Below are 24,986 nucleotides of genomic sequence, written 5' to 3'. Positions count from 1 at the left end.
CTAGTCAAGCATAAGACTAAACTGGAAAAGGTTCGAAGGTTTGCCACCAGACTAGTACCCGAGCTGAGAGGTATGAGCTACGAGGAGAGACTACGGGAATTAAACCTCACTTTGTTGGAAGACAGAAGAGTTAGGGGGACATGATTACCACATTCAAGATTCTCAAGGGAATCGACAGGGTTGATAAAGACAGGCTATTTAACACAAGGGGCACACGCACTAGGGGACACAGGTGGAAACTGAGTGCCCAAATGAGCCACAGAGATATTAGAAAGAACTTTTTTAGTGTCAGAGTGGTTGACAAATGGAATGCATTAGGCAGTGATGTGGTGGAGGCTGACTCCATACACAGTTTCAAGTGTAGATATGATAGAGCCCAGTAGGCTCAGGAATCTGTACACCAGTTGATTGACAGTTGAGGCGGGACCAAAGAGCCAGAGCTCAACACCCGCAAGCACAGTTAGGTGATTACAGACGTGTGTGTGTGTGTGTGTGTGTGTATAGACACACGCTGGTGTAGGCTACTTATCCACTTGTGTCCCGTAAGCCATGCTCCCAGCCACTGTACATGGGTGACTCACCAAACTGTCCTGGGTGGTACCTGACCCCCCCCCCCCCACACATATACACCAAGACAATGGACAAGTCCAGTGTATGCTGCTCACTTGTCACAGTTATACCTCAGTGTCATAATTATTATTGTGCATATTTGGTATATATTCTATATAGTGTTTTAAGCTCTTGACTAATGTTGGATATTGTTATAGCGTGTGTGGCCTGCCCTCTGGTGGGTGTGTTCACCTAGTTGTGCTTGCGGGGGGTGAGCTCTGCTCTTTCGGCCCGCCTCTCAACTGTCAATCAACTGTTTCTACTACTACTATTTTTCTCTCTCTCTCTCCACACCACACACACACTCACACCCCAGGAAGTAGCCCGTAGCAGCTGACTAACTCCCACGTACCTGTTTTACTGCTAGGTAACAGGGGCATAGGGTGAAAGAAACTCTGCCCATCGTTTCTCGCCGGCGCCCGTGATCGAACCCGGGATCACAGGATCACGTGACCAGCGTGCTGTCCGCTCGGCCGGCCGCTTGGTGGTGCTACACTCACTACAGGGCCCAGGTGGTGTAGTGGTGGTGCTACACTCACTACAGGCCCCAGGTGGTGTAGTGGTGGTGCTACACTCTCACTACAGGGCCCAGGTGGTGTAGTGGTGGTGCTACACTCACTACAGGCCCCAGGTGGTGTAGTGGTGGTGCTACACTCTCACTACAGGGCCCAGGTGGTGTAGTGGTGGTGCTACACTCACTACAGGGCCCCAGGTGGTGTAGTGGTGGTGCTACACTCACTACAGGCCCCAGGTGGTGTAGTGGTGGTGCTACACTCTCACTACAGGGCCCAGGTGGTGTAGTGGTGGTGCTACACTCACTACAGGGCCCAGGTGGTGTAGTGGTGGTGCTACACTCACTACAGGGCCCCAGGTGGTGTAGTGGTGGTGCTACACTCTCACTACAGGGCCCAGGTGGTGTAGTGGTGGTGCTACACTCACTACAGGGCCCAGGTGGTGTAGTGGTGGTGCTACACTCACTACAGGGCCCAGGTGGTGTAGTGGTGGTGCTACACTCTCACTACAGGGCCCCAGGTGGTGTAGTGGTGGTGCTACACTCACTACAGGGCCCAGTTGGTGTAGTGGTGGTGCTACACTCACTACAGGGCCCAGGTGGTGTAGTGGTAGTGCTACACTCACTACAGGCCCCAGGTGGTGTAGTGGTGGTGCTACACTCTCACTACAGGGCCCAGGTGGTGTAGTGGTGGTGCTACACTCTCACTACAGGGCCCCAGGTGGTGTAGTGGTGGTGCTACACTCTCACTACAGGGCCCAGGTGGTGTAGTGGTGGTGCTACACTCACTACAGGGCCCAGGTGGTGTAGTGGTGGTTCTGCACTCACTACAGGGCCCCAGGTGGTGTAGTGGTGGTGCTACACTCACTACAGGGCCCAGGTGGTGTAGTGGTGGTGCTACACTCACTACAGGGCCCAGGTGGTGTAGTGGTGGTGCTACACTCTCACTACAGGCCCCAGGTGGTGTAGTGGTGGTTCTGCACTCACTACAGGGCCCCAGGTGGTGTAGTGGTGGTGCTACACTCACTACAGGGCCCAGGTGGTGTAGTGGTGGTGCTACACTCTCACTACAGGCCCCAGGTGGTGTAGTGGTGGTTCTGCACTCACTACAGGGCCCCAGGTGGTGTAGTGGTGGTGCTACACTCACTACAGGGCCCAGGTGGTGTAGTGGTGGTGCTACACACTCACTACAGGCCCCAGGTGGTGTAGTGGTGGTGCTACACACTCACTACAGGGCCCAGGTGGTGTAGTGGTGGTGCTACACTCTCACTACAGGGCCCAGGTGGTGTAGTGGTGGTGCTACACACTCACTACAGGCCCCAGGTGGTGTAGTGGTGGTGCTACACACTCACTACAGGGCCCAGGTGGTGTAGTGGTGGTGCTACACTCTCACTACAGGGCCCAGGTGGTGTAGTGGTGGTGCTACACTCTCACTACAGGGCCCAGGTGGTGTAGTGGTGGTGCTACACTCACTACAGGGCCCAGGTGGTGTAGTGGTGGTGCTACACTCACTACAGGGCCCAGGTGGTGTAGTGGTGGTGCTACACTCACTACAGGGCCCAGGTGGTGTAGTGGTGGTGCTACACTCTCACTACAGGGCCCAGGTGGTGTAGTGGTGGAGCTACACTCTCACTACAGGGTCCAGGTGGTGTAGTGGTGGTGCTACACTCTCACTACAGGGCCCCAGGTGGTGTAGTGGTGGTGCTACACTCACTACAGGGCCCCAGGTGGTGTAGTGGTGGTGCTACACTCTCACTACAGGGCCCAGGTGGTGTAGTGGTGGTGCTACACTCTCACTACAGGGTCCAGGTGGTGTAGTGGTGGTGCTACACTCTCACTACAGGGCCCAGGTGGTGTAGTGGTGGTGCTACACACTCACTACAGGGCCCAGGTGGTGTAGTGGTGGTGCTACACTCTCACTACAGGGCCCAGGTGGTGTAGTGGTGGTGCTACACTCTCACTACAGGCCCCAGGTGGTGTAGTGGTGGTGCTACACTCACTACAGGGCCCCAGGTGGTGTAGTGGTGGTTCTGCACTCACTACAGGGCCCCAGGTGGTGTAGTGGTGGTGCTACACTCACTACAGGGCCCCAGGTGGTGTAGTGGTGGTTCTGCACTCACTACAGGGCCCAGGTGGTGTAGTGGTGGTTCTGCACTCACTACAGGGCCCCAGGTGGTGTAGTGGTGGTGCTACACTCACTACAGGGCCCCAGGCGGTGTAGTGGTGGTGCTACACTCTCACTACAGGGCCCAGGTGGTGTAGTGGTGGTGCTACACTCTCACTACAGGGCCCAGGTGGTGTAGTGGTGGTGCTACACTCACTACAGGGCCCCAGGTGGTGTAGTGGTGGTGCTACACTCTCACTACAGGGCCCAGGTGGTGTAGTGGTGGTGCTACACTCACTACAGGGCCCCAGGTGGTGTAGTGGTGGTGCTACACTCTCACTACAGGGCCCCAGGTGGTGTAGTGGTGGTGCTACACTCACTACAGGCCCCAGGTGGTGTAGTGGTGGTGCTACACTCACTACAGGGCCCCAGGTGGTGTAGTGGTGGTGCTACACTCTCACTACAGGGCCCCAGGTGGTGTAGTGGTGGTGCTACACTCACTACAGGCCCCAGGTGGTGTAGTGGTGGTGCTACACTCACTACAGGGCCCCAGGTGGTGTAGTGGTGGTGCTACACTCTCACTACAGGGCCCAGGTGGTGTAGTGGTGGTGCTACACTCACTACAGGCCCCAGGTGGTGTAGTGGTGGTGCTACACTCTCACTACAGGGCCCAGGTGGTGTAGTGGTGGTGCTACACTTACTACAGGGCCCAGGTGGTGTAGTGGTGGTGCTACACTCACTACAGGGCCCCAGGTGGTGTAGTGGTGGTGCTACACTCTCACTACAAGGCCCCAGGTGGTGTAGTGGTGGTGCTACACTCACTACAGGGCCCCAGGTGGTGTAGTGGTGGTGCTACACTCTCACTACAGGGCCCAGGTGGTGTAGTGGTGGTGCTACACTCACTACAGGGCCCCAGGTGGTGTAGTGGTGGTGCTACACTCACTACAGGGCCCAGGTGGTGTAGTGGTGGTGCTACACTCACTACAGGGCCCCAGGTGGTGTAGTGGTGGTGCTACACTCTCACTACAAGGTCCCAGGTGGTGTAGTGGTGGTGCTACACTCTCACTACAAGGCTCCATCACTAGTATTCACTCAACAAAGACAAGGATGCAGGAGTTAGCACAAGGGGAACCATCAACACACCATCATAGTATTGACTTACTCTTGCAAGATGGTGTGTAATTAAGGCCTCATTATCGATATTTTATAGTCGATTGTTTCTGCGTACTAAAGTACTATTTTGAAGTACTTATAAGGATTATTAGCTGCAAATTGCAGCTTCACTACATACTTACTGCACTGTAATAGGTGGTAATATGGGAACGAGCACCGTTTAATATATGATATGCACGACAAACGATCGTTTGGCATGCAACACGCTCTCTGATTAGTCCCAATCTTCCCGCGTGACGTCAGAGGTGTTCCGTGTGTGGCTCTAACTTCGGCGTCACCTCTCATGGGGGCCTCGTGCCTTGACGGCAGCCGGTACCCCTGCACGTGGCTGTGGCTTGCGCTCGCCTGTGCCCCTGGCTCATGGCTTCGGCGTCCACATCCAACTGCAACGTTTCCGATGGTGTAGGTTTGAACGCGCGTGGCTGTGGCCTCGGCGACACCTTCCTCATAATAACGTCTTCACACTACACATTCCCGCTCCACCAGCAAATAAAAATCCTTTTAGGTTAAATCAGCCTGGAGGTCTTGGAGACACTTGGTGCTCCATACTGCCAGCCAGTGTTCAGTGATGTTCTAGAGATACGAGAATGTTCTGTGTGTGGGGGTCGGGGGGGGGGGGGGAGAGAAGTCAGTGCTCAGTGTTACTCCCAGCGCGCGCGCATACGGGGCTCTCCTGGAGGCTCCAGCGAGATCCCGGAGGTGAACTTGACCTTTATGCTCTCTCCTGCTGGGGGTCCATGCCCCCTGCCCCAGGTATACCCCCCCTCCCTGCTCCACCCTCACCATCACCGCCGCCACCACCCCCCCACCACCACCACCCTCACCACCACCACCCAAGACACTACAGCTAAAGCTAGACACCAACTAATGTTCTATAGCCATATATGGAGGAAAAAAAAAACTGTGGGAGACCTAGACCTGTCTAGGTCATCTTGTAGTCTCATACTGTCTTCCTCCGTCTTAATCCTCCTCATATTTTTTTTGCATCATCAGCAAACAATGAGAGGAACGATTCTATACCATCTGGAAGATAATTTACATATATAAGAAACAATATGGGTCCAAGGACTGAATCCTGCGAGACTCCACTGGTGACGTCTCGCCAATCTGAGACCTCACCCCGCACTCGCTGTCTTCTGTTTCTTAGGTTCTCCCTTATCCAATGGAGTACCTTCCCTTCCACTCCTGCCTGCATCTGCAGCTTTCGCACTAGTCTCTGGTGTGGTACTGTGTCAAAGGCTTTTTGGCAATCCAAAAATATGTAGTCTGCCCACCCCTCTCTTTCTTGTCTGATTCTTGTTGCCTGGTCGTAGAATTCATTAACCCTGTGAGGCAGGACCTGCCATCCCTGAAACCATGTTGGTGTTGTGACACAAAGTTCCTTCGCTCCAGATGTTCCACTAGCTTTATTCGCACAATTTTCTCCATTAACTTGCATGGTATGCAAGTTAGGGACACTGGCCTGTAGTTCAGTGCTTCCTGTCTATCCCCCTTCTTGTATATCGGGACTACGTTTGCCGCCTTCCAAATTTCTGGCAGTTCACCTATTACCAGTGATTTGTTTGCCACTCTCACTATGGAGAGTGGCAGGCACAGTGCTTCTGCTCCTTCCTTTAGTATCCATGGTGATATTCCATCCTGGCCTATAGCCTTTGTCACATCCAACTCTAGCAAAAGCTTCCTTACATCTCCACTGATAATCTTATATTCTTCTAGTGGTACCTGGTTAATTATTCCTTCTCTTTATGTCTGGAACTTCTCCTTGCTCTAATGTGAAGACTTCCTGGAATTTCATATCGAGTTCCTTGCACACTTCTTTGTGTGCAAGGAACACAGTACACACAGTCTTGCACAAGCTTCACAAACACACCCTCCTACAACACACCCTCCTACAACACACAAACACACCCTTCTACAAGACACAAACACACCCTCCTACAAGACACAAACACACCCTCCTACAACACACCCTCCTACAACACACCCTCCTACAAGACACAAACACACCCTCCTACAACACACCCTCCTACAAGACACAAACACACCCTCCTACAACACACCCTCCTACAAGACACAAACACACCCTCCTACAAGACACAAACACACCCTCCTACAAGACACAAACACACCCTCCTACAAGACACAAACACACCCTCCTACAACACACCCTCCTACAACACACAAACACACCCTTCTACAAGACACAAACACACCCTCCTACAAGACACAAACACACCCTCCTACAACACACCCTCCTACAAGACACAAACACACCCTCCTACAAGACACAAACACACCCTCCTACAAGACACAAACACACCCTCCTACAACACACCCTCCTACAACACACAAACACACCCTTCTACAAGACACAAACACACCCTCCTACAAGACACAAACACACCCTCCTACAACACACCCTCCTACAACACACAAACACACCCTTCTACAAGACACAAACACACCCTCCTACAAGACACAAACACACCCTCCTACAAGACACAAACACACCCTCCTACAAGACACAAACACACCCTCCTACAAGACACAAACACACCCTCCTACAAGACACAAACACACCCTCCTACAAGACACAAACACACCCTCCTACAAGACACAAACACACCCTCCTACAAGATATCCTACTTGATATCACCCATAAAAGCCAAGCGAGAAGCCTCCACTTGATATCACCCATAAAAGCCAAGCGAGAAGCCTCCACTTGATATCACCCATAAAAGCCAAGCGAGAAGCCTCCACTTGATATCACCCATAAAAGCCGACCATGACAGAGTAAACGACACTGTCACTCTCATTCCCGCTATCTTTATTACCAATCACACAACAGAGGCTGTAGTAGGCGCCGCGGTGACCTGCTATCTCAGGCGGCGACCCACCTGTTATCTTGCGGGGGCCCACATCAAGCCCCGCGCCTCGTGTGTGGGACAAGCCAAGACTATGATAACACCCACACCAGTGAACACCCACACCACACTCAGTACTGCCTAACAACCTAATTAGGTACCTTATAAGAACGCAATAATAACGTTGTGGTTATCTTATAATAATAATAATAATAATAATATATATATATATATATATATATATATATATATATATATATATATATATATATATATATATATATATATATATATTGTGACGATAATCTCTTTCAAGAGAGATTGAGCCTGCTCTTCCCTCCAAACTACGTCCCTGTAACAACTAATATAGAAGATATATCCAACAAGTACAACAACAAGTTTTGCCCAGAGTGCAAAACGTATCCAACACCGGCACACCTGCTCGCCTCCGCCACCGTGAACCAGCAAACTACTTGTCCATCGCCTGCCTGTCGCTGATTGGCTGGTGCCCGTCGCACCTGCTCCACCACCCGCCACACGAGCTGATGTCTGGGCCACCTCGACCTAGAGAAGGCAGAATATATTGTGCTCCACACAAGTTAACACGTCTCATTGGTAGACTAAGCCTTGGCTTACGTGTACTAAGGGAGGTGGCAGCTTGAAGCCAATATTCCTGCACTAATATAATTTACTTTGCTATTATTCACTTGTATTAACGTAACTTTTCATTTGCCAGTGATTATTCTTATTATTTTGTTTGATTGATTTATGTTACAATTTTTATACCCAATTTTATTCATGTCTTGCTTTTCTAACGTAATTAAAATTTCATTGTTAAATTTACTTGTGTTTTGTGTGTCTTCCCATTACCTTACCACAGACGAAAGTTCCAGCTTTTTTCTTTTTTTCTTTATGTGACGAGACCATACGCCTAGCTTTTGAAACAGCCGAATACCAACGCGTTACCGTCACAATATATATATAATATATATATATATATAATATATATATATATATATATATATATATATATATATATATATATATATAAATATATGATACACTCGATGAACTGTGTATGAAACATTTGACATATCCCTCGCTTTTTATTGGTTGGGGTGAGGTGGGTACATGAGAATGGAAGTAACTGTAGAGGGGCTATTGGCCCATACGGGGCATTGAAGTGGGTAGAATGTAGTTGTGCATTAATTGGCTGTTGATTGCTGGTGTTGACTTTTTGATGTGTAGTGCCTCGCTGATGTCGAGTCTCCTGCTATCGCTGTATCTATCGATGATTTCTGCGTTGTTTGTTAAGATTTCTCTGCTGATGGTCTGGTTGTGAGAAGAGATAATATGTTCCTTGATGGCGCCCTGTTGTTTATGCATTGTTAGTCGCCTGGAAAGAGACGTTGTTGTCTTGCCTATATACTAAGTTCTTTGGGGCATTTAAAGTGGGCATTTTACGTCGTCTATGCCTTTAAATGCCCACTTGGGAACTTGGGCTGAGTTCCCAAGCGGGCATTTAAAGGCATAGACGACGTTGGTTTCCTTCAAGGCGTTCTGGTTGGTGTCTGGGGTTTTTCATGAGTAGATTGGCCGTTTTTTTGGTTTTATAATAAATTATCAATTGTATTTTCTGATTTTTGTCTGTAGGGATAACGTTCCTATCAACAATTTCTCTCAGGACCCTGAATAATTTCGGGCACAAACTGGACTCTGACGAATTTTTGTTTTTTACTGGACTCCGTTTTATGAGCTGTGGAAAAGAAGTTCCTGTGAAATAGTCTAATAGGGGGTACAAGTGTTGTGTTGGTTGACTTCAGAGGTTGCATGGCATTTCACCTTCCTTTTGATGATGTCTTCAACAAAACCGTTAGAGAAGCCGTTGTTGACTAGGACCTGCCTTACTCTACAGAGTTCTTCATCGACTTGCTTCCATTCTGAGCTGTGGCTGAGAGCACGGTCGACGTAAGCGTTGACAACACTCCTCTTGTACCTGTCCGGGCAGTCACTATTGGCATTGAGACATTCCTATGTTGGTTTCCTTAGTGTAGACTGCGGTGTGGAAGCCTCCGCTCCTTTCCGTGACTGTTACATCCAGAAAGAGCAGCTTCCCATTGTTCTCCATCTCGTACGTGAAACAACACAGAATTCCACTCAAATGCCTCCTTCAGCTGCTGCAGACATCTGGCATCAGGTACCTGTGTAAAAATGTCGTCAACATACCTGCAGTATATGGCGGGCCTCAAGTCCATGTCAACTAAGACCCTCTTAGTTGTCTAAAAAATGTCGTCAACATGTCTTATTTTGACGACATTTTTACACAGGTACCTGATGCCAGATGTCTGCAGCAGCTGAATAAATGCTACAAGGTGTGGTAAACTTGCAGTGGGTGCGGGTATCAGACCGGTGGGTGCGGGTATCAGACCGGTGGGTGCGGGTATCAGACCAGTGGGTGCGGGTATCAGACCAGTGGGCGCGGGTATCAAATGCCAACCAAATAATTATATAATTATTGTGCGGGTACTGTTATGTTTCTCAGGAATCTAATTAGTTATCGGGTGGATAATTTTGCGGTTAAGTCTGTGTGTTATCAGGTGTACATATATTGCTTAACAGTCAAAACACATTGCAGTTATCCACAAAGGACTTGACCGGCTATCAAAGAAGTAAATATAGCGGTAATCAGACAAGGAGTGTAGCGGTTATCTGGTTATCACCAGCCCAGGTGTGCCGATAACACAGAGCCACACCTGGCCAGTTATCGCTAGGAGGTATTTTATGCTATCGTCCTTGTGATGAATATTTTTTGTCTTATCGCCACAGAGATAACTTATGGGAGTTAAACACAACCACAACCACGACCCCCAACACAACCACAACCACGACCCCAACACAACCACAACCGTGACCCCCAACACAACCACAACCACGACCCCAACACAACCACAACCGTGACCCCCAACACAACCACATCCATGACCCCCCAACACAACCACAACCACGACCCCCAACACAACCACAACCACGACCCCCAACACAACCACAACCACGACCCCCAACACAACCACAACCCCCAACACAACCACAACCACGACCCCAACACAACCACAACCCCCAACACAACCACAACCACGACCCCCAACACAACCACAACCCCAACACAACCACAACCACGACCCCCAACACAACCACAACCACGACCCCCAACACAACCACAACCACGACCCCCAACACAACCACAACCATGACCCCAACACAACCACAACCACGACCCCCAACACAACCACAACCACGACCCCCAACACAACCACAACCACGACCCCCAACACAACCACATCCATGACCCCCCAACACAACCACAACCACGACCCCAACACAACCACAACCATGACCCCCAACACAACCACAACCACGACCCCCAACACAACCACAACCACGACCCCCAACACAACCACAACCCCCAACACAACCACAACCCCCAACACAACCACAACCCCCAACACAACCACAACCACGACCCCCAACACAACCACAACCACGACCCCAACACAACCACGACCCCCAACACAACCACAACCACGACCCCCAACACAACCACAACCACGACCCCCAACACAACCACAACCACGACCCCCAACACAACCACAACCCCCAACACAACCACGACCCCAACACAACCACAACCCCCAACACAACCACAACCACGACCCCCAACACAACCACAACCACGACCCCCAACACAACCACAACCACGACCCCCAACACAACCACAATCACGACCCCCAACACAACCACAACCACGACCCCCAACACAACCACAACCACGACCCCCAACACAACCACAACCACGACCCCCAACACAACCACAACCACGACCCCCAACACAACCACAACCCCAACACAACCACAACCACGACCCCCAACACAACCACAACCACGACCCCCAACACAACCACAACCCCAACACAACCACAACCACGACCCCCAACACAACCACAACCACGACCCCCAACACAACCACAACCCCAACACAACCACAACCACGACCCCCAACACAACCACAACCACGACCCCCAACAAAACCACAACCATGACCCCCAACACAACCACAACCACGACCCCCAACACAACCACAACCACGACCCCCAACACAACCACAACCACGACCCCCAACACAACCACAACCACGACCCCCAACACAACCACAACCACAACCTCCAGGAGGGGGCAGAGCAGGGAGAGGGGATGTGGTGAGGGGTGTGAGTGAGAGGGAACACAGGACACATTAACGAGCTACCAGTGTGTTCTGATGAAGGGTATTTAGTGAGGCCCAACCACCATGTCTGGGCCACCTTGACAACCCTCTCTACGAGTCAAAGGTATACTCCAGGTATACTCGAGGTATACACGTGTCGAGCACGACCTCTGACCTCTACCAGGGGGGCAGCTATCACACCAACAACTATCACATCAGCACACTCTTTAACACCTGAGAGGAGACATTTCATTGGACTTAGTAGAGTGTCTACAAGTCCAACGGTATGAGGGGCCGTTGGACCTGCAGGAGGAGGCCTGTAAGACGGGTGTGTGTTTACTAGTTGTGTTTTGCGGGGGTTGAGCTTTGCTCTTTCGGCCCGCCTCTCGACTGTCAATCAACTGTTTACTAACTACTTTTTTTTTTTCCCACACCACACACACACACCCCAGGAAGCAGCCCGTGACAGCTGACTAACTCCCAGGTACCTATTTACTGCTAGGTAACAGGGGCACTTAGGGTGAAAGAAACTTTGCCCATTTGTTTCTGCCTCGTGCGGGAATCGAACCCGCGCCACAGAATTACGAGTCCTGCGCGCTATCCACCAGGCTACGAGGTCCCCTGTGTGTTGTGCTTGTAGAGGCACCAACCAGCACAAGTCTCCGGTGAGGCAGAGGAGACCCGCAGGCCCGCGGTGGCTACAGCTGGAGCATGTTCCCGCAATGTGCACAATAGTCAAGTCAGGTGTGTACACACATGGCTCCAGCCTATCACACACCTGCGCCAAACAACCCTTCACCACCCACCTCACACCAACCGTTTAACAAAGACTGATGAGCATGCCGGGCCTAACGGGCCGCTAACAGCCCTCACTAACAACCGCCTTCGCCAATTAGCGCCATCTCCAATTCAAATGACCTCCCACCAGGCAGAAACGTTAATTAATACACACACACAGCCTCGGATACCATTATCGAATCCCACATGATTGGACCGCTGCTGCATGACACTGTGCGTACCTGATTGGTAATGCTCTCTCAGGCGTCCTAATCACCCTGATTGGTAGCGATGAGAAGCGTAGGTGTTCTTCTCCGCCCCTCGTTAAATGTCACCAGGGATGGGGGGGGGGGGGGTGATCTAGTGTGAGAACAACCACAAGTCAAACCAGCAGGAAGAAACAAGGGTTCGAGGTCTCCACACTCTGTGATCTCCCTATACACACATGGTCGGCTCACACCTGGCACCCCACACTCCTCCTGGAACACATACATCTCTGTGTCTCTCCCTCCCTCCCTCCCCCTACTAAGGATGCAGGAACACCTTCCACTCGTCACTCTCACATCACCAGCCATATATTTTCATTATGCTTTTTGTATAATTTTTGTGTAACTTTTCTAGATTTAGGCAGATGACGACCTTCACTTCCTTCAGGGAGACTCCCAACAGTTAACGATGTCAGATATCAACTACCCAGAAGTGACTCGAACCCATACTGCCATGAGCAACGCAACTGGTATGTACAGGACACCTTAATCCATTCGACCATCACGACCGGACATAAGGAGGTGATAGCCGAAGCTATTTGAGCCACCCCCCCCCCCCCACGCCGGCACTCGGATGGTAATCTTGGGCATAGTATTTTATTAAATCACCTCATTCTTTGGGGCACACGAAAGGAACAAATGTGAACAAGCCTGAATGGTCCCCAGGCATACATGCAACTGAAAACTCACCAGATTACCATCAGAGTGCCGGCGGGCTGATGGGCAAATAGCCTTGGCTACCATCAACTTTCTAGTTTTATGGAAAATAATGAGCTACACAACCCAGGACAACATGGATTTAGAGCGGGAAGATCCTGTCTGTCACAGTTACTCAACCACTATGACAAAATCACAGAAGCTTTGGAAGAAAGCAAAATGCAGATGTAGTTACCTTGAGGTGATTCCGGGGTTCAGCGACCCCGCGGCCCGGTCGTCGACCAGGCTTCTTCGTTGCTGGACTGGCCAACCAGGCTGTTGAACGCGGCTGCTCGCAGCCTGACGAATGAGTCACAGCCTGGTTGATCAGGTATCCTTTGGAGATGTTTGTCAAGTTCTCTCTTGAACACTGTGAGGGGTCGGCCAGTTATGCCTCTTATGTGTAGTGGAACACATAGTATACACAGACTTTGCAAAGGCATTCGACAAATGTGATCATGGGGTTGATTGCACACAAAATGAGGTCAATGGGAATAATTGGTAAAGTAGGACGCTGGATACTCAATTTCCTGTCGAACAGAACACAAAGAGTAACAGTCAATCAGATAAAATTGAGCCCAAGCGCAGTTAAAAGCTCTGTACCTCAGTGTACAGTCGTTGCACCACTGCTTTTCCTTATTCTCTTATCAGATATAGACAAAAATACAAGTCACAGCTTCGTGTCATCCTTTGCAGATGACACGAAAGTCAGCATGAAAATTACTTCTGCTGAAGACATTGAAAAACTACAAGCAGATATCAACAAAGTTTTCGATTGGGCAGCAGAAAATAACATGATGTTTAACAGTGATAAATTCCAGGTACTCAGGTACGGCAAAAATGAGGACTTGAAACATAACACAGGGTACAAAACACAATCGAATCTTAACATAGTAGAAAAACAGCATGTCAAGGATTTGGGAATAATGATGTCTGACGACCTAACGTTTAGGGAGCATAACCAAGCAAATATTGCGGCAGCCAGAAAAATGATCGGATGGATTACGAAAACTTTCAAATCCAGGGATCCCATCACAATGGTTGTACTCTTCAAGTCACTTGTGTTGTCCCGTCTCGAGTACTGCTCAGTACTCACTGACCCCTTTAGAGCAGGAGAGATTGCTGAAATAGAGGGAGTACAGAGAACATATACGGCACGCATAGACGCGATATAGCACCTAAATTATTGGGATCGTCTCAAAGCTCTCCAAATGTACTCACTAGAAAGAAGACGAGAGAGATACCAAATAATATACACGTGGAAAATACTGGAGGGCCAGGTCCCAAATCTACACAGTAAAATAACAACGTACTGGAGTGAACGATATGGAAGAAAATACAGAATAGAACCAGTGAAGAGCAGAGGTGCCATAGGCACAATCAGAGAACACTGTATAAACATCAGAGGTCCGCGGTTGTTCAACGTCCTCCCAGCGAGCATAAGAAATTTTGCCGGAACAACCGTGGACATCTTCAAGAGAAAACTAGATTGATTCCTCCTAGGAAATTCCTCGGTTTCCTTGGAGCTCCTCCTCGGGCCGGGCTTGGAGAGTAGAAGAACTCCCAGAACCCCCTCAAGCAGGTACACTACACCAGGGGTATACCCTCACCACTATCCCTCCCTCCCTCATACTGTTGTAAACTATCATATCTTATCATCGTATAGTAGATCAGCTTATCAGGTGGCCTGGGTAGTGAGCACTGTTATCGCCGGGTATTCCGGTCCGGATACTGCCTCACTCCCTTATACGGACGGCTCTCGCTCATCCGGACCTCCGTCTACATTAACATTCCGGACACTGTCCGCTCGACCAGATAAACTGGAAGGTTGTTCGGTGCACTGGAAGGTGGGGAGGAGGGGGGCAGAAGGGGGGAGGAGGAGGGAGGAGGAGGGAGGGGCAGCAGGAGGAGGAGGGGCAGCAGGAGGGGGGGGCAGCAGGAGGGGGAGGGGCAGCAGGAGGGGGAGTGGCAGCAGGAGGGGGAAGGGCAGCAGGAGGGGGCGGGGCAGCAGGAGGGGGCGGGGCAGCAGGAGGGGGAGGGGCAGCAGGAGGGGAAGGGGCAGCAGGAGGGGGGGGGCAGGACCATACCCAAGACTCAACTACAAATTAGAGGTATTGTCAGGCAACATCACCGTGACAAGGTAACTGAGGAAAGGAGGATAGAAGCACAAACCAGTGAATCTGTACGATGGTACAACATGGTTGCAGCTGGCAATCCCAATCATTATGGCCGAAGAGGAGGTGGACGAGGGAGAGAATCAGTAATAGCAAGAATCCGTCTTGGATACAAATATCCATGGAGATTTGGAATGGAAACAACAGTTGATCAGCGAAGTTGCAGAATCTGTGGTGAGAGTGACGGACACCGCCTTGACCACTATCTACGTGAATGTGAACACCTGAGAGACATTAGGAATATGTGTAGAATAATAAACCCCACATTGTTTGAGTTAGGAAAACACTATTTGTCAAATATTGATACTGTTCTTAAAAGATTTCCCCATTTTGCACCCGCAAGATAACGTAAGTTTTTAAGGGTTGATAAATGTTAATCTTCTTGTTTGAGGAGCTGTTCACTTGAGACAGTTAAGCAAGTCCCAGCTGTGTCTGGGTACAAGTGACAGGATGAACAACCCAGCGGGTTTTCTTCCTATTGGGGAGTATTGTACATTCTGCTATGGCGGTGTGTCCACTCACAGGATGAGTGACGCTGCCCAATACTGTCACTATGGCGGTGTGTCCACTAACAGGATGAGTGGCGCTGCCCAATACTGTCACTATGGCGGTATGTCCATTCACAAGATGAGTGACGCTGCCCAATACTGTCACTATGGTGGTGTGTCCATTCACAGGATGAGTGGCGCTGCCCAATACTGTCACTATAGTGGTGTGTCCACTCACAGGATGAGTGGCGCTGCCCAATACTGTCACTATGGCGGTGTGTTCACTCACAGGATGAGTGGCGCTGCCCAATACTGTCACTATGGCAGTGTGTTCACTCACAAGATGAGTGGCGCTGCCCAATACTGTCACTATGGCGGTGTGTCCACTCACAGGATGAGTGGCGCTGCCCAATGCTGTCACTATGGCGGTGTGTCCACTCACAGGATGAGTGGCGCTGCCCAATACTGTCACTATGGCGGTGTGTCCACTCACAGGATGAGTGGCGCTGCCCAATACTGTCACTATAGTGGTGTGTCCACTCACAGGATGAGTGGCGCTGCCCAATACTGTCACTATGGCGGTGTGTCCACTCACAGGATGAGTGGCGCTGCCCAATACTGTCACTATGGCGGTGTGTCCACTCACAGGATGAGTGGCGCTGCCCAATACTGTCACTATGGCGGTGTGTCCACTAACAGGATGAGTGGCGCTGCCCAATACTGTCACTATGGTGGTATGTCCACTCACAAGATGAGTGGCGCTGCCCAATACTGTCACTATGGCGGTGTGTCCACTCACAGGATGAGTGGCGCTGCCCAATACTGTCACTATGGTGGTATGTCCACTCACAAGATGAGTGGCGCTGCCCAATACTGTCACTATGGCGGTGTGTCCACTCACAGGATGAGTGGCGCTGCCCAATACTGTCACTATGGCGGTGTGTCCACTCACAGGATGAGTGGCGCTGCCCAATACTGTCACTATAGCGGTGTGTCCACTCACAGGATGAGTGGCGCTGCCCAATACTGTCACTATGGCGGTGTGTCCACTCACAGGATGAGTGGCGCTGCCCAATACTGTCACTATGGCGGTGTGTCCACTCACAGGATGAGTGGCGCTGCCCAATACTCTCACTATGGCGGTGTGTCCACTAACAGGATGAGTGGCGCTGCCCAATACTGTCACTATGGCGGTGTGTCCACTCACAAGATGAGTGGCGCTGCCCAATACTGTCACTATGGCGGTGTGTCCACTCACAAGATGAGTGGCGCTGCCCAAACTCGCCCCTCGGGGCAAAATTTAAAAAAAAAATTAAGGGGGAGGGGGGGGGGTCACATGCTGTGTCTCAGTAGTGATTTTTTTTTTGGGGGGGGGGGGGGAGTAAAGAGGAAGGAGAGGCATAGGTGAAGGGAAGTATAGAAGTGGGAAATACAGTGAGAGGTATGAAAGCAGGCGGGCTGTCCGCCTTGCTGACACGATGTGTGGGTGTTGACAGCTAAGCTAAGCTGGCTCCCCTCTTGTCAGGGAGCTGTGAGAGTGTGTGAGAGGTTCTTCACATGTGTTTCACCATATATGGATGTCCATAGATGAATACTGTGTAGCAGTCATATATACACACTCCGATGCTTCCACACACGTTATTCTGTTTAAGGCTCTTTATTTTATTATTATTTGTTATCGAGTTGTTCATACATACACATATATGAACTGTTCATATATACACATATATAACTCATCTGGGGATTATATACTGTGGGGCGAGGTTTTCGTCCAGAGAATCGAGGCTCTTGGGCCAGCAGCTGTGGGAGCGGGGCGTCTCATCTTGGAGTAACCTGTCTAACATTGGGTCCTCTAACATTTCGATGGTGTTCCACACCCTGATGGCTTGGTGCTGCAGTCTGATGTTTAGTGGCTGTGTGTTCAGGAGTGAGGTGTTTGGAGTCAAGAGTGGGGAAGGGGGTGGGGGGGGGGGGTGCTGGTGGAGGTCTGGGGGGGGGGGGGAGATGTAAGAGTTCTGAAGGCTGCAGAAAGAGCCCAGATGCCACCAGGGCGCTCAGAGCTCACCAAATGTTCACTCATGGGGCGTTTTATCTGACCTAGTGAAAGCGTTCACATATAATCTGCAGGTATTGTTATAGGTCTTGGGAATATATATACGGAAAGTGAGAGAGAGAGAGAGAGAGGGAGGACACCAACTCTCCCGCCCCCACCTCCCTCCCCCTCTACTCTAATCCCCATTCCAGGGGGATAGTGAGAGAGGGAGGGATAGGGAGATGGGGGGGAGGGGAGAGAAATGGTGATCATGGCAGCCATACAAACCTGGAGAGATAAGATCTCTTGGTCGTCACACCTCCCACAGTGACGGCATTTTCCACGCGTTTAACCATTCCTTCCCCCTACCCCTCCCCCTCCCCCTACCCGTGGCTCCCCTCCCCCTTCCCATCTCCTTCCCTTAACGACAGGTGGAGCCGCCAGAGTGCTCCCGGGCGGCCCAAGAACATGCCATCCCACCACAGCCGCAGTGGTCGATCACCTCCTCTTGTCACACTGAAGGTGACGACCTTAAGTGGCGCAGGTGGAGAGTCCTGATGCCGCGGACAGACAGACAGACAGACAGACAGACAGACAGACAGAGAGAGAGAGAGAGAGAGAGAGAGACAGAGAGAGACAGAGAGAGACAGAGAGAGACAGAGACAGAGACACAGACACAGAGAGAGAAAGAGAGAGAGAGAGAGAGAGAGAGAGAGAGAGAGAGAGAGAGAGAGAGAGAGAGAGAGAGAGAGAGAGAGACCGACCTACTCCCCCCCCACCCCTCCTACACATTTCCTAACACATAATAGGCCATAATGGCTCACCACTGCCCGTTTTCTTTCCCATAATCACACATAATGGCTTCCCCGACCCTCATTAAGTTCATTATTAAAGTCTAACTCAAGTTCGAAAAAACGAGAATGAATACCTATTGAAATCATATTTTACTTGGCTGAGCTTGTGAGTCGCAGGTTCGAATCCTCGTCCCAGCACCTAATGATTATCTCACTGATACATCACATTAATGATTTCATTGTGCAATAATGATAATAATAAGTAATAATAATTATTATTATTTGTTATGTTCAGTCTCGCTGGACATTTCTGTTCACTTTCGCGTGATCAGTTAATATAAGAACAATTTTGTTGTGAAATGTTTGCTTTCAAAATATTTAATGGTGTAGCCGGCGGGTAGTGGCAAGAATGATGGAGGTGGTGTGTAACCATCCTATGTTCATCCCATACCTCAGACCTGGTGTCAGTTTGGGTGAGAGTAGCCCATAGCCTCGGGCCGTTGGAGGAGCGGACACACGTCCAACACCCAGTAAAAAGAATATTATATATATATTTACATATATTGCTGCAGTCGGGTCACTATGTTATATCGGGCTCCAACCCTCGGCCCCAGCCCCGCCTGCGGTAATCTCCATGCTTATGTAAGTAAGTTAAGTTAGACGAATGCGCGCGAGTGTGTTTTAAGTGAGTCTCACTTAAAACACCTGTGATTGGCTCAACGTGCAGCAATACACTAAACGTCGCAGCCAATCAGCGTGCAGTTTCCTATAAACAACCGGGTTCCGCTGCCAATTGATAAGCCTGCAACCCGTCCTCGACTCAAGTCCATTCCATCCAGCAGCCCGTTCTCCAAACAAAGACACAAAAGTGATTCCATCCACCCGCCAAACCCCCTGTTTATGAATGAAAACCGGTTTACACACGACTCACAACTGTTGGCGTTCGAACACTTTCGGAACAAGTGCTTCACTGACGGCTGTTGTTCGAACCACAACGCTGTAAATGCTTCACCAACGTACCACAAATACAAATAATCGTCAAAAGAACCTAAACACCTGACCTTTGCCTATATATGCACAATATGTTAATATATTATAATATTAATTTATATTTGAGGAAATTCATATTTTGAATGAACCAAAACGTCTTAAAAGGACTAGAATGTCCGTCTTACAAGGGCCAGAATGTCCATCTTACAAGGGCCAGAATGTCCGTCTTACAAGGACTAGAATGTCCGTCTTACAAGGGCCAGAATGTCCGTCTTACAAGGGCCAAAATGTCCATCTTACAAGGGCCAGAATGTCCGTCTTACAAGGGCCAGAATGTCCGTCTTACAAGGGCCAGAATGTTCGTCTTACAAGGGCCAGAATGTCCATCTTACAAGGGCCAGAATGTCCGTCTTACAAGGGCCAGAATGTCCGTCTTACAAGGGCCAGAATGTCCGTCTTACAAGGACTAGAATGTCCGTCTTACAAGGACTAGAATGTCCGTCTTACAAGGGCCAGAATGTCCGTCTTACAAGGGCCAGAATGTCCGTCTTACAAGGGCCAGAATGTCCATCTTACAAGGGCCAGAATGTCCGTCTTACAAGGACTAGAATGTCCGTCTTACAAGGGCCAGAATGTCCGTCTTACAAGGGCCAGAATGTCCATCTTACAAGGGCCAGAATGTCCGTCTTACAAGGGCCAGAATGTCCGTCTTACAAGGGCCAGAATGTCCGTCTTACAAGGGCCAGAATGTCCGTCTTACAGGGACATGAATGTCCGTCTTACAAGGGCCAGAATGTCCGTCTTACAAGGGCCAGAATGTCCGTCTTACAAGGGCCAGAATGTCCATCTTACAAGGGCCAGAATGTCCGTCTTACAAGGACTAGAATGTCCGTCTTACAAGGGCCAGAATGTCCGTCTTACAAGGGCCAGAATGTCCATCTTACAAGGGCCAGAATGTCCGTCTTACAAGGGCCAGAATGTCCATCTTACAAGGGCCAGAATGTCCGTCTTACAAGGGCCAGAATGTCCGTCTTACAAGGGCCAGAATGTCCGTCTTACAAGGGCCAGAATGTCCGTCTTACAAGGGCCAGAATGTCCGTCTTACAGGGACATGAATGTCCGTCTTACAAGGGCCAGAATGTCCGTCTTACAGGGACTAGAATAAGGTAAGCTAAGACGGAGGTAGGTAAGGTAAGGTAAGACCTTAGGTAAGGTAAGACCTTAGGTAAGACCTTAGGTAAGGTAAGACCTTAGGTAAGGTCTTAGGTGAGGTAAGAGGGACGAAGGTAAGACCTCCGTCTTACAAGGAGTACTGGTCAAAGGAAATGACGGTGCAGGTTGCTGACATTCCTGAACCTTCCTGGGAGGTCTGTCGTCACGCCGCCACAACACACCTGCTCGACACCTGCTTGATGGGGTTCTGGGAGTTCTTCTACTCCCCAAGCCCGGCCTGAGGCCAGGCTTAACTTGTGAGAGTTTGGTCAGTCCAAACAGAACAGAACATCATCAAACAGTCAAACAGAACGCCTTGAAGGACACCAATGCCTTCGTCTATGCCTTCACATGCCCGCTTGGGGACTGTAAGCCCCAAAGATCTCAGTATATAGGCAAGACGACAACGTCTCTTTCCAGGCGACTAACAATGAACAAACAACAAGGCACCATCAAGGAACATATAATCTCTTCTTACAACCAGACCATCACCAGAGAAATCTTAACAAGCAACAAAGAACTCATCGATAGATAAAGCGATAGCAGGAGACTCGACATCAGCGAGGCACTACACATTTAAAAGTCAACACCAGCAATCAACAGCCAATTAATGCACAACTATATTCTACCCACTTCAAGACTCCGCACCAATATAGAAGCATCAAGAGGAAGTGGTGATGCTATGGGCCAATAGGCCTTCTGCAGTTACTTCCATTCATGTGTTTTTATACCCATTGGTTCGTGTTCTGTCTTGTGTAAATGTCAATCACCTCACCCAAAACTTTTATATCACCTCACCCAAATACGAGTATAAGTATGGATGTGTTTACAGGTTACAGTTGTGCGTGTAAACTAAAGTCTCTGAAAATGTAATAAGTTATTACGAAACGCGTTCAAGCGTCGCGTCAGACTAGAAATAAAAATGAATTCTGGAAAACTGATTTTTCAATTACCATCGACAGTGAAAAGAAACACAAGAAATATTGAGAAAATTCGTATTACAATTATTACTCTTACCTTTTCGGTCATATTTAACAACATATGTTTACAAGAGACTGCTACCAAAATATATATATATATATATATATATATATATATATATATATATATATATATATATATATATATATATATATATATATATATATATATATATATATATATATATGGCACAACTCTCCTAAACACGAGAGTCAAGTATACAACTTTAGAACACTTTCCCACCAGGAGACTCGAACCCTAGCCAGCACAGAAGCCTTCCAGCAACTGGCATAACAGGTACGCCTTAACCCTCTCCACCACCTGCTCAGACCCTTAAAAGAGATGGTAATTTCGGAGTATTTAAATACCACAACTTGACTCTCGTGTTTAGGAGAGTTGTGCCTTAAGCATAGACACTGTGTCTTCCCATATTAACAGGGACTTGATGAAATTAACGTCTAAATGACCCCTCACTTGCTCTAGTGCTCTTGGGAGGTGGTGATCTTTGTGGTATTTAAATACTCCGAAATTACCATCTCTTTTAAGGGTCTGAGCAGGTGGTGGAGAGGGTTAAGGCGTACCTGTTATGCCAGTTGCTGGAAGGCTTCTGTGCTGGCTAGGGTTCGAGTCTCCTGGTGGGAAAGTGTTCTAAAGTTGTATATATATATATATATATATATATATATATATATATATATATATATATATATATATATATATATATATATTTACAGTAACTGGAACCTGGAGGAGATGAGTACCAGGGCGTTGTGAGGGATTGACTCATTACTGAGGGTCGGGCGAGATGAGTGTGCAGGTGTGGGGGTAGTGAGTGAAGTAGGTGAGTGTGGGGTGAGAGAAGGGGTCAGTGGAGTGAGAGTGGGGTGAGTCAGATGAGTGTGTGGGGGGTGAGTGTGTGGGGGAGTGAGTGTGGGGGGGTGAGTACTGACCTTGGTGGTAGCAGTGGCGTGGTTGGCAGGCCCGACAGCCTCGTTAGTGACCTGGATGGCCAGGTGGGGGGTGTTGAGGAGGGGCCACGCCCCCACCACCCCACACGTCATGTACGAGTCATTGAAGGTCTTCAAGTGAGGGTCACCGAAGAGCCCACAGTGGGCGGGGGCGTCGCTACCTCGGTACTGGCAGACGTCGTGGGCGTGGGTGGGCGGCGGCGGCACGCCCACCGCGGGCGCGGGGGGCTGCAGCTCCTCCGCCGGCAACACCTTGCTGCAGTTGTATTTAGACATGAAATTTGAGAGCATCTTTTTGATGGAGTGGTAGTAGATGTCACCCCTGCAGGTGCTGGCGAGGGCGTCCGTGCACTGACTGTAGCGGTGCACGAGGCTGCAGTAGGCGACGGTGGCGCCCTCGGCCACCCCGGCGTCCAGACCCGCTATGTAGGCCTTGCTGCACCCCTCCACCACGCACTCCCCGCCCGCTCCTGCAACACAACACAACACAACACACTCACTACTACACTCACTACCATGTCTTCCCTCAAGCCTAAACACAGTCAGGGAGGAGGGGGGGGGGGAGAAAAGGAAGGAGGAGGAGGAGGGAGAAAGGGTGTAGGGGCACATATAACACACCGCACTAAGCCTATTTTACAAGCTATTCATGCCCGTGTCCCCTCTAAGGTGGTTTAATCTACATTAATCAATCGTCTATTTTACAGTAACAATCCCCCTTTCACCTACCTCCTCCCCTAACACCCCCCCCCCCCCAGGGACCCCCGGGAGACCACACCAACTGCCCCACTAAACATCACCCCCCCCCCCAGGGACCCCCGGGAGACCACACCAACTGCCCCACTAAACATCACCCCCCCCCCAGGGACCCCCGGGAGACCACACCAACTGCCCCACTAAACATCATCCCCCCCCCCCCCCCCCACAAACACCCAGCAACGCTCTCATGACCTCAAGCGCACAAAAACACGAGAGCAACAAACCACATCACTCAGCGGAGGGAGACCAGGAGGGGGTTGAACCAGCCGCTCCCTGCAGCTGTCTGCGCGGTTCCAGGCAGGTTTAAGGGCTTCCTGGACGGTTAAAGACGTAGAGATAAACGTGTATAACGTCGTGTAGATGTGTGTGTATCTCTCCCTGCGGTCCCAGACGGGAATCAGGGCTAAATGTGCGGCTCCAGTCAGGAATGAGAGTACTCTGTGCGGTTCCTGAAGGGTATGCGAGCTCAAATTGCTGCTCAATATGGTATAAGGACTTTCTGCACGATTTCAAATGGATATAAGAGTTCCTCGCCGCCCAACATAGGCCTAACAACATTTGTGGTGGTTCTAGACAGGCATATCAGCTCTCTGGGCAGTTTTAGACAGGACTATCAGTTCCCAAAGCAATTCCAGATGGATTTAACAGCAGAGTCAGTCGGAGCTACAGCATAGTGGACGGCTTTACACCACCTGGCAGCTCTCTGTATTGGTTTCAAAAGGCCCTCGCAGCTCAATTCCAGGGATTCTCCTCTCTTAACAGTTCCAGATGAGAGTAACAGCTCTCTGAACACTTCCAAATGAGTGTAGGAGTCCTGAGCAGGTGAGGAACCGCCCAGACAGGTCTATCAGCTCTCTAGGCGACTACAACCTGGCGCCTAGACTGGATAGCGACTACAGACTGGCGTTCCTTTAAAATTGACTGGACGGCAAAAATCGCTCCAAGTAGCCGTCTGGGAGATTTCATTTATGGGCAATTATCTCTTAGCAACTCTCTGGACTGTTCTCCACGTTACTGGAAACTCTGGAGGCTTTCAGACTAGTGTAGCAAGCTGTTTTGTGTGTCGACTGGCCAGTTCCAGCCAGATCTAAGTACTCTATGGCCAGTTCCAGCCAGATCTAAGTATTTTCTGGGCAGTTCCAGCCAGATCTAAGTATTTTCTGGGCAGTTCCAGCCAGATCTAAGTATTTTCTGGGCAGTTCCAGCCAGATCTAAGTATTTTCTGGCCAGTTCCAGCCAGATCTTAAGTATTTTCTGGGCAGTTCCAGCCAGATCTAAGTATTTTCTGGGCAGTTCCAGCCAGATCTAAGTATTTTCTGGGCAGTTCCAGCCA

The 24,986-nt window shown here is 49.8% G+C and overlaps 1 protein-coding gene across 4 annotated transcripts in view; it reads right to left on the bottom strand.

Moving 5' to 3' along the window:
• The window catches only part of LOC123775193 (repulsive guidance molecule B), a 137,233-nt gene that overhangs the window by 22,541 nt on the left and 89,706 nt on the right, over positions 1-24,986 (bottom strand). For all 4 annotated transcript variants that reach the window (XM_069319120.1, XM_069319119.1, XM_069319118.1 and 1 more), the window contains one exon: positions 22,880-23,367. In XM_069319120.1, coding sequence (XP_069175221.1) covers positions 22,880-23,367 — 488 coding nt within the window. The remainder of the gene's footprint in view (positions 1-22,879; positions 23,368-24,986) is intronic.

This window comes from Procambarus clarkii, chromosome 92, assembly GCF_040958095.1.
Source record: "Procambarus clarkii isolate CNS0578487 chromosome 92, FALCON_Pclarkii_2.0, whole genome shotgun sequence".
Classification (NCBI taxonomy): domain Eukaryota; kingdom Metazoa; phylum Arthropoda; class Malacostraca; order Decapoda; family Cambaridae; genus Procambarus; species Procambarus clarkii.
Note: the sequence above shows the minus strand (reverse complement) of the source record. Positions and strands in the feature narration are given on the sequence as shown.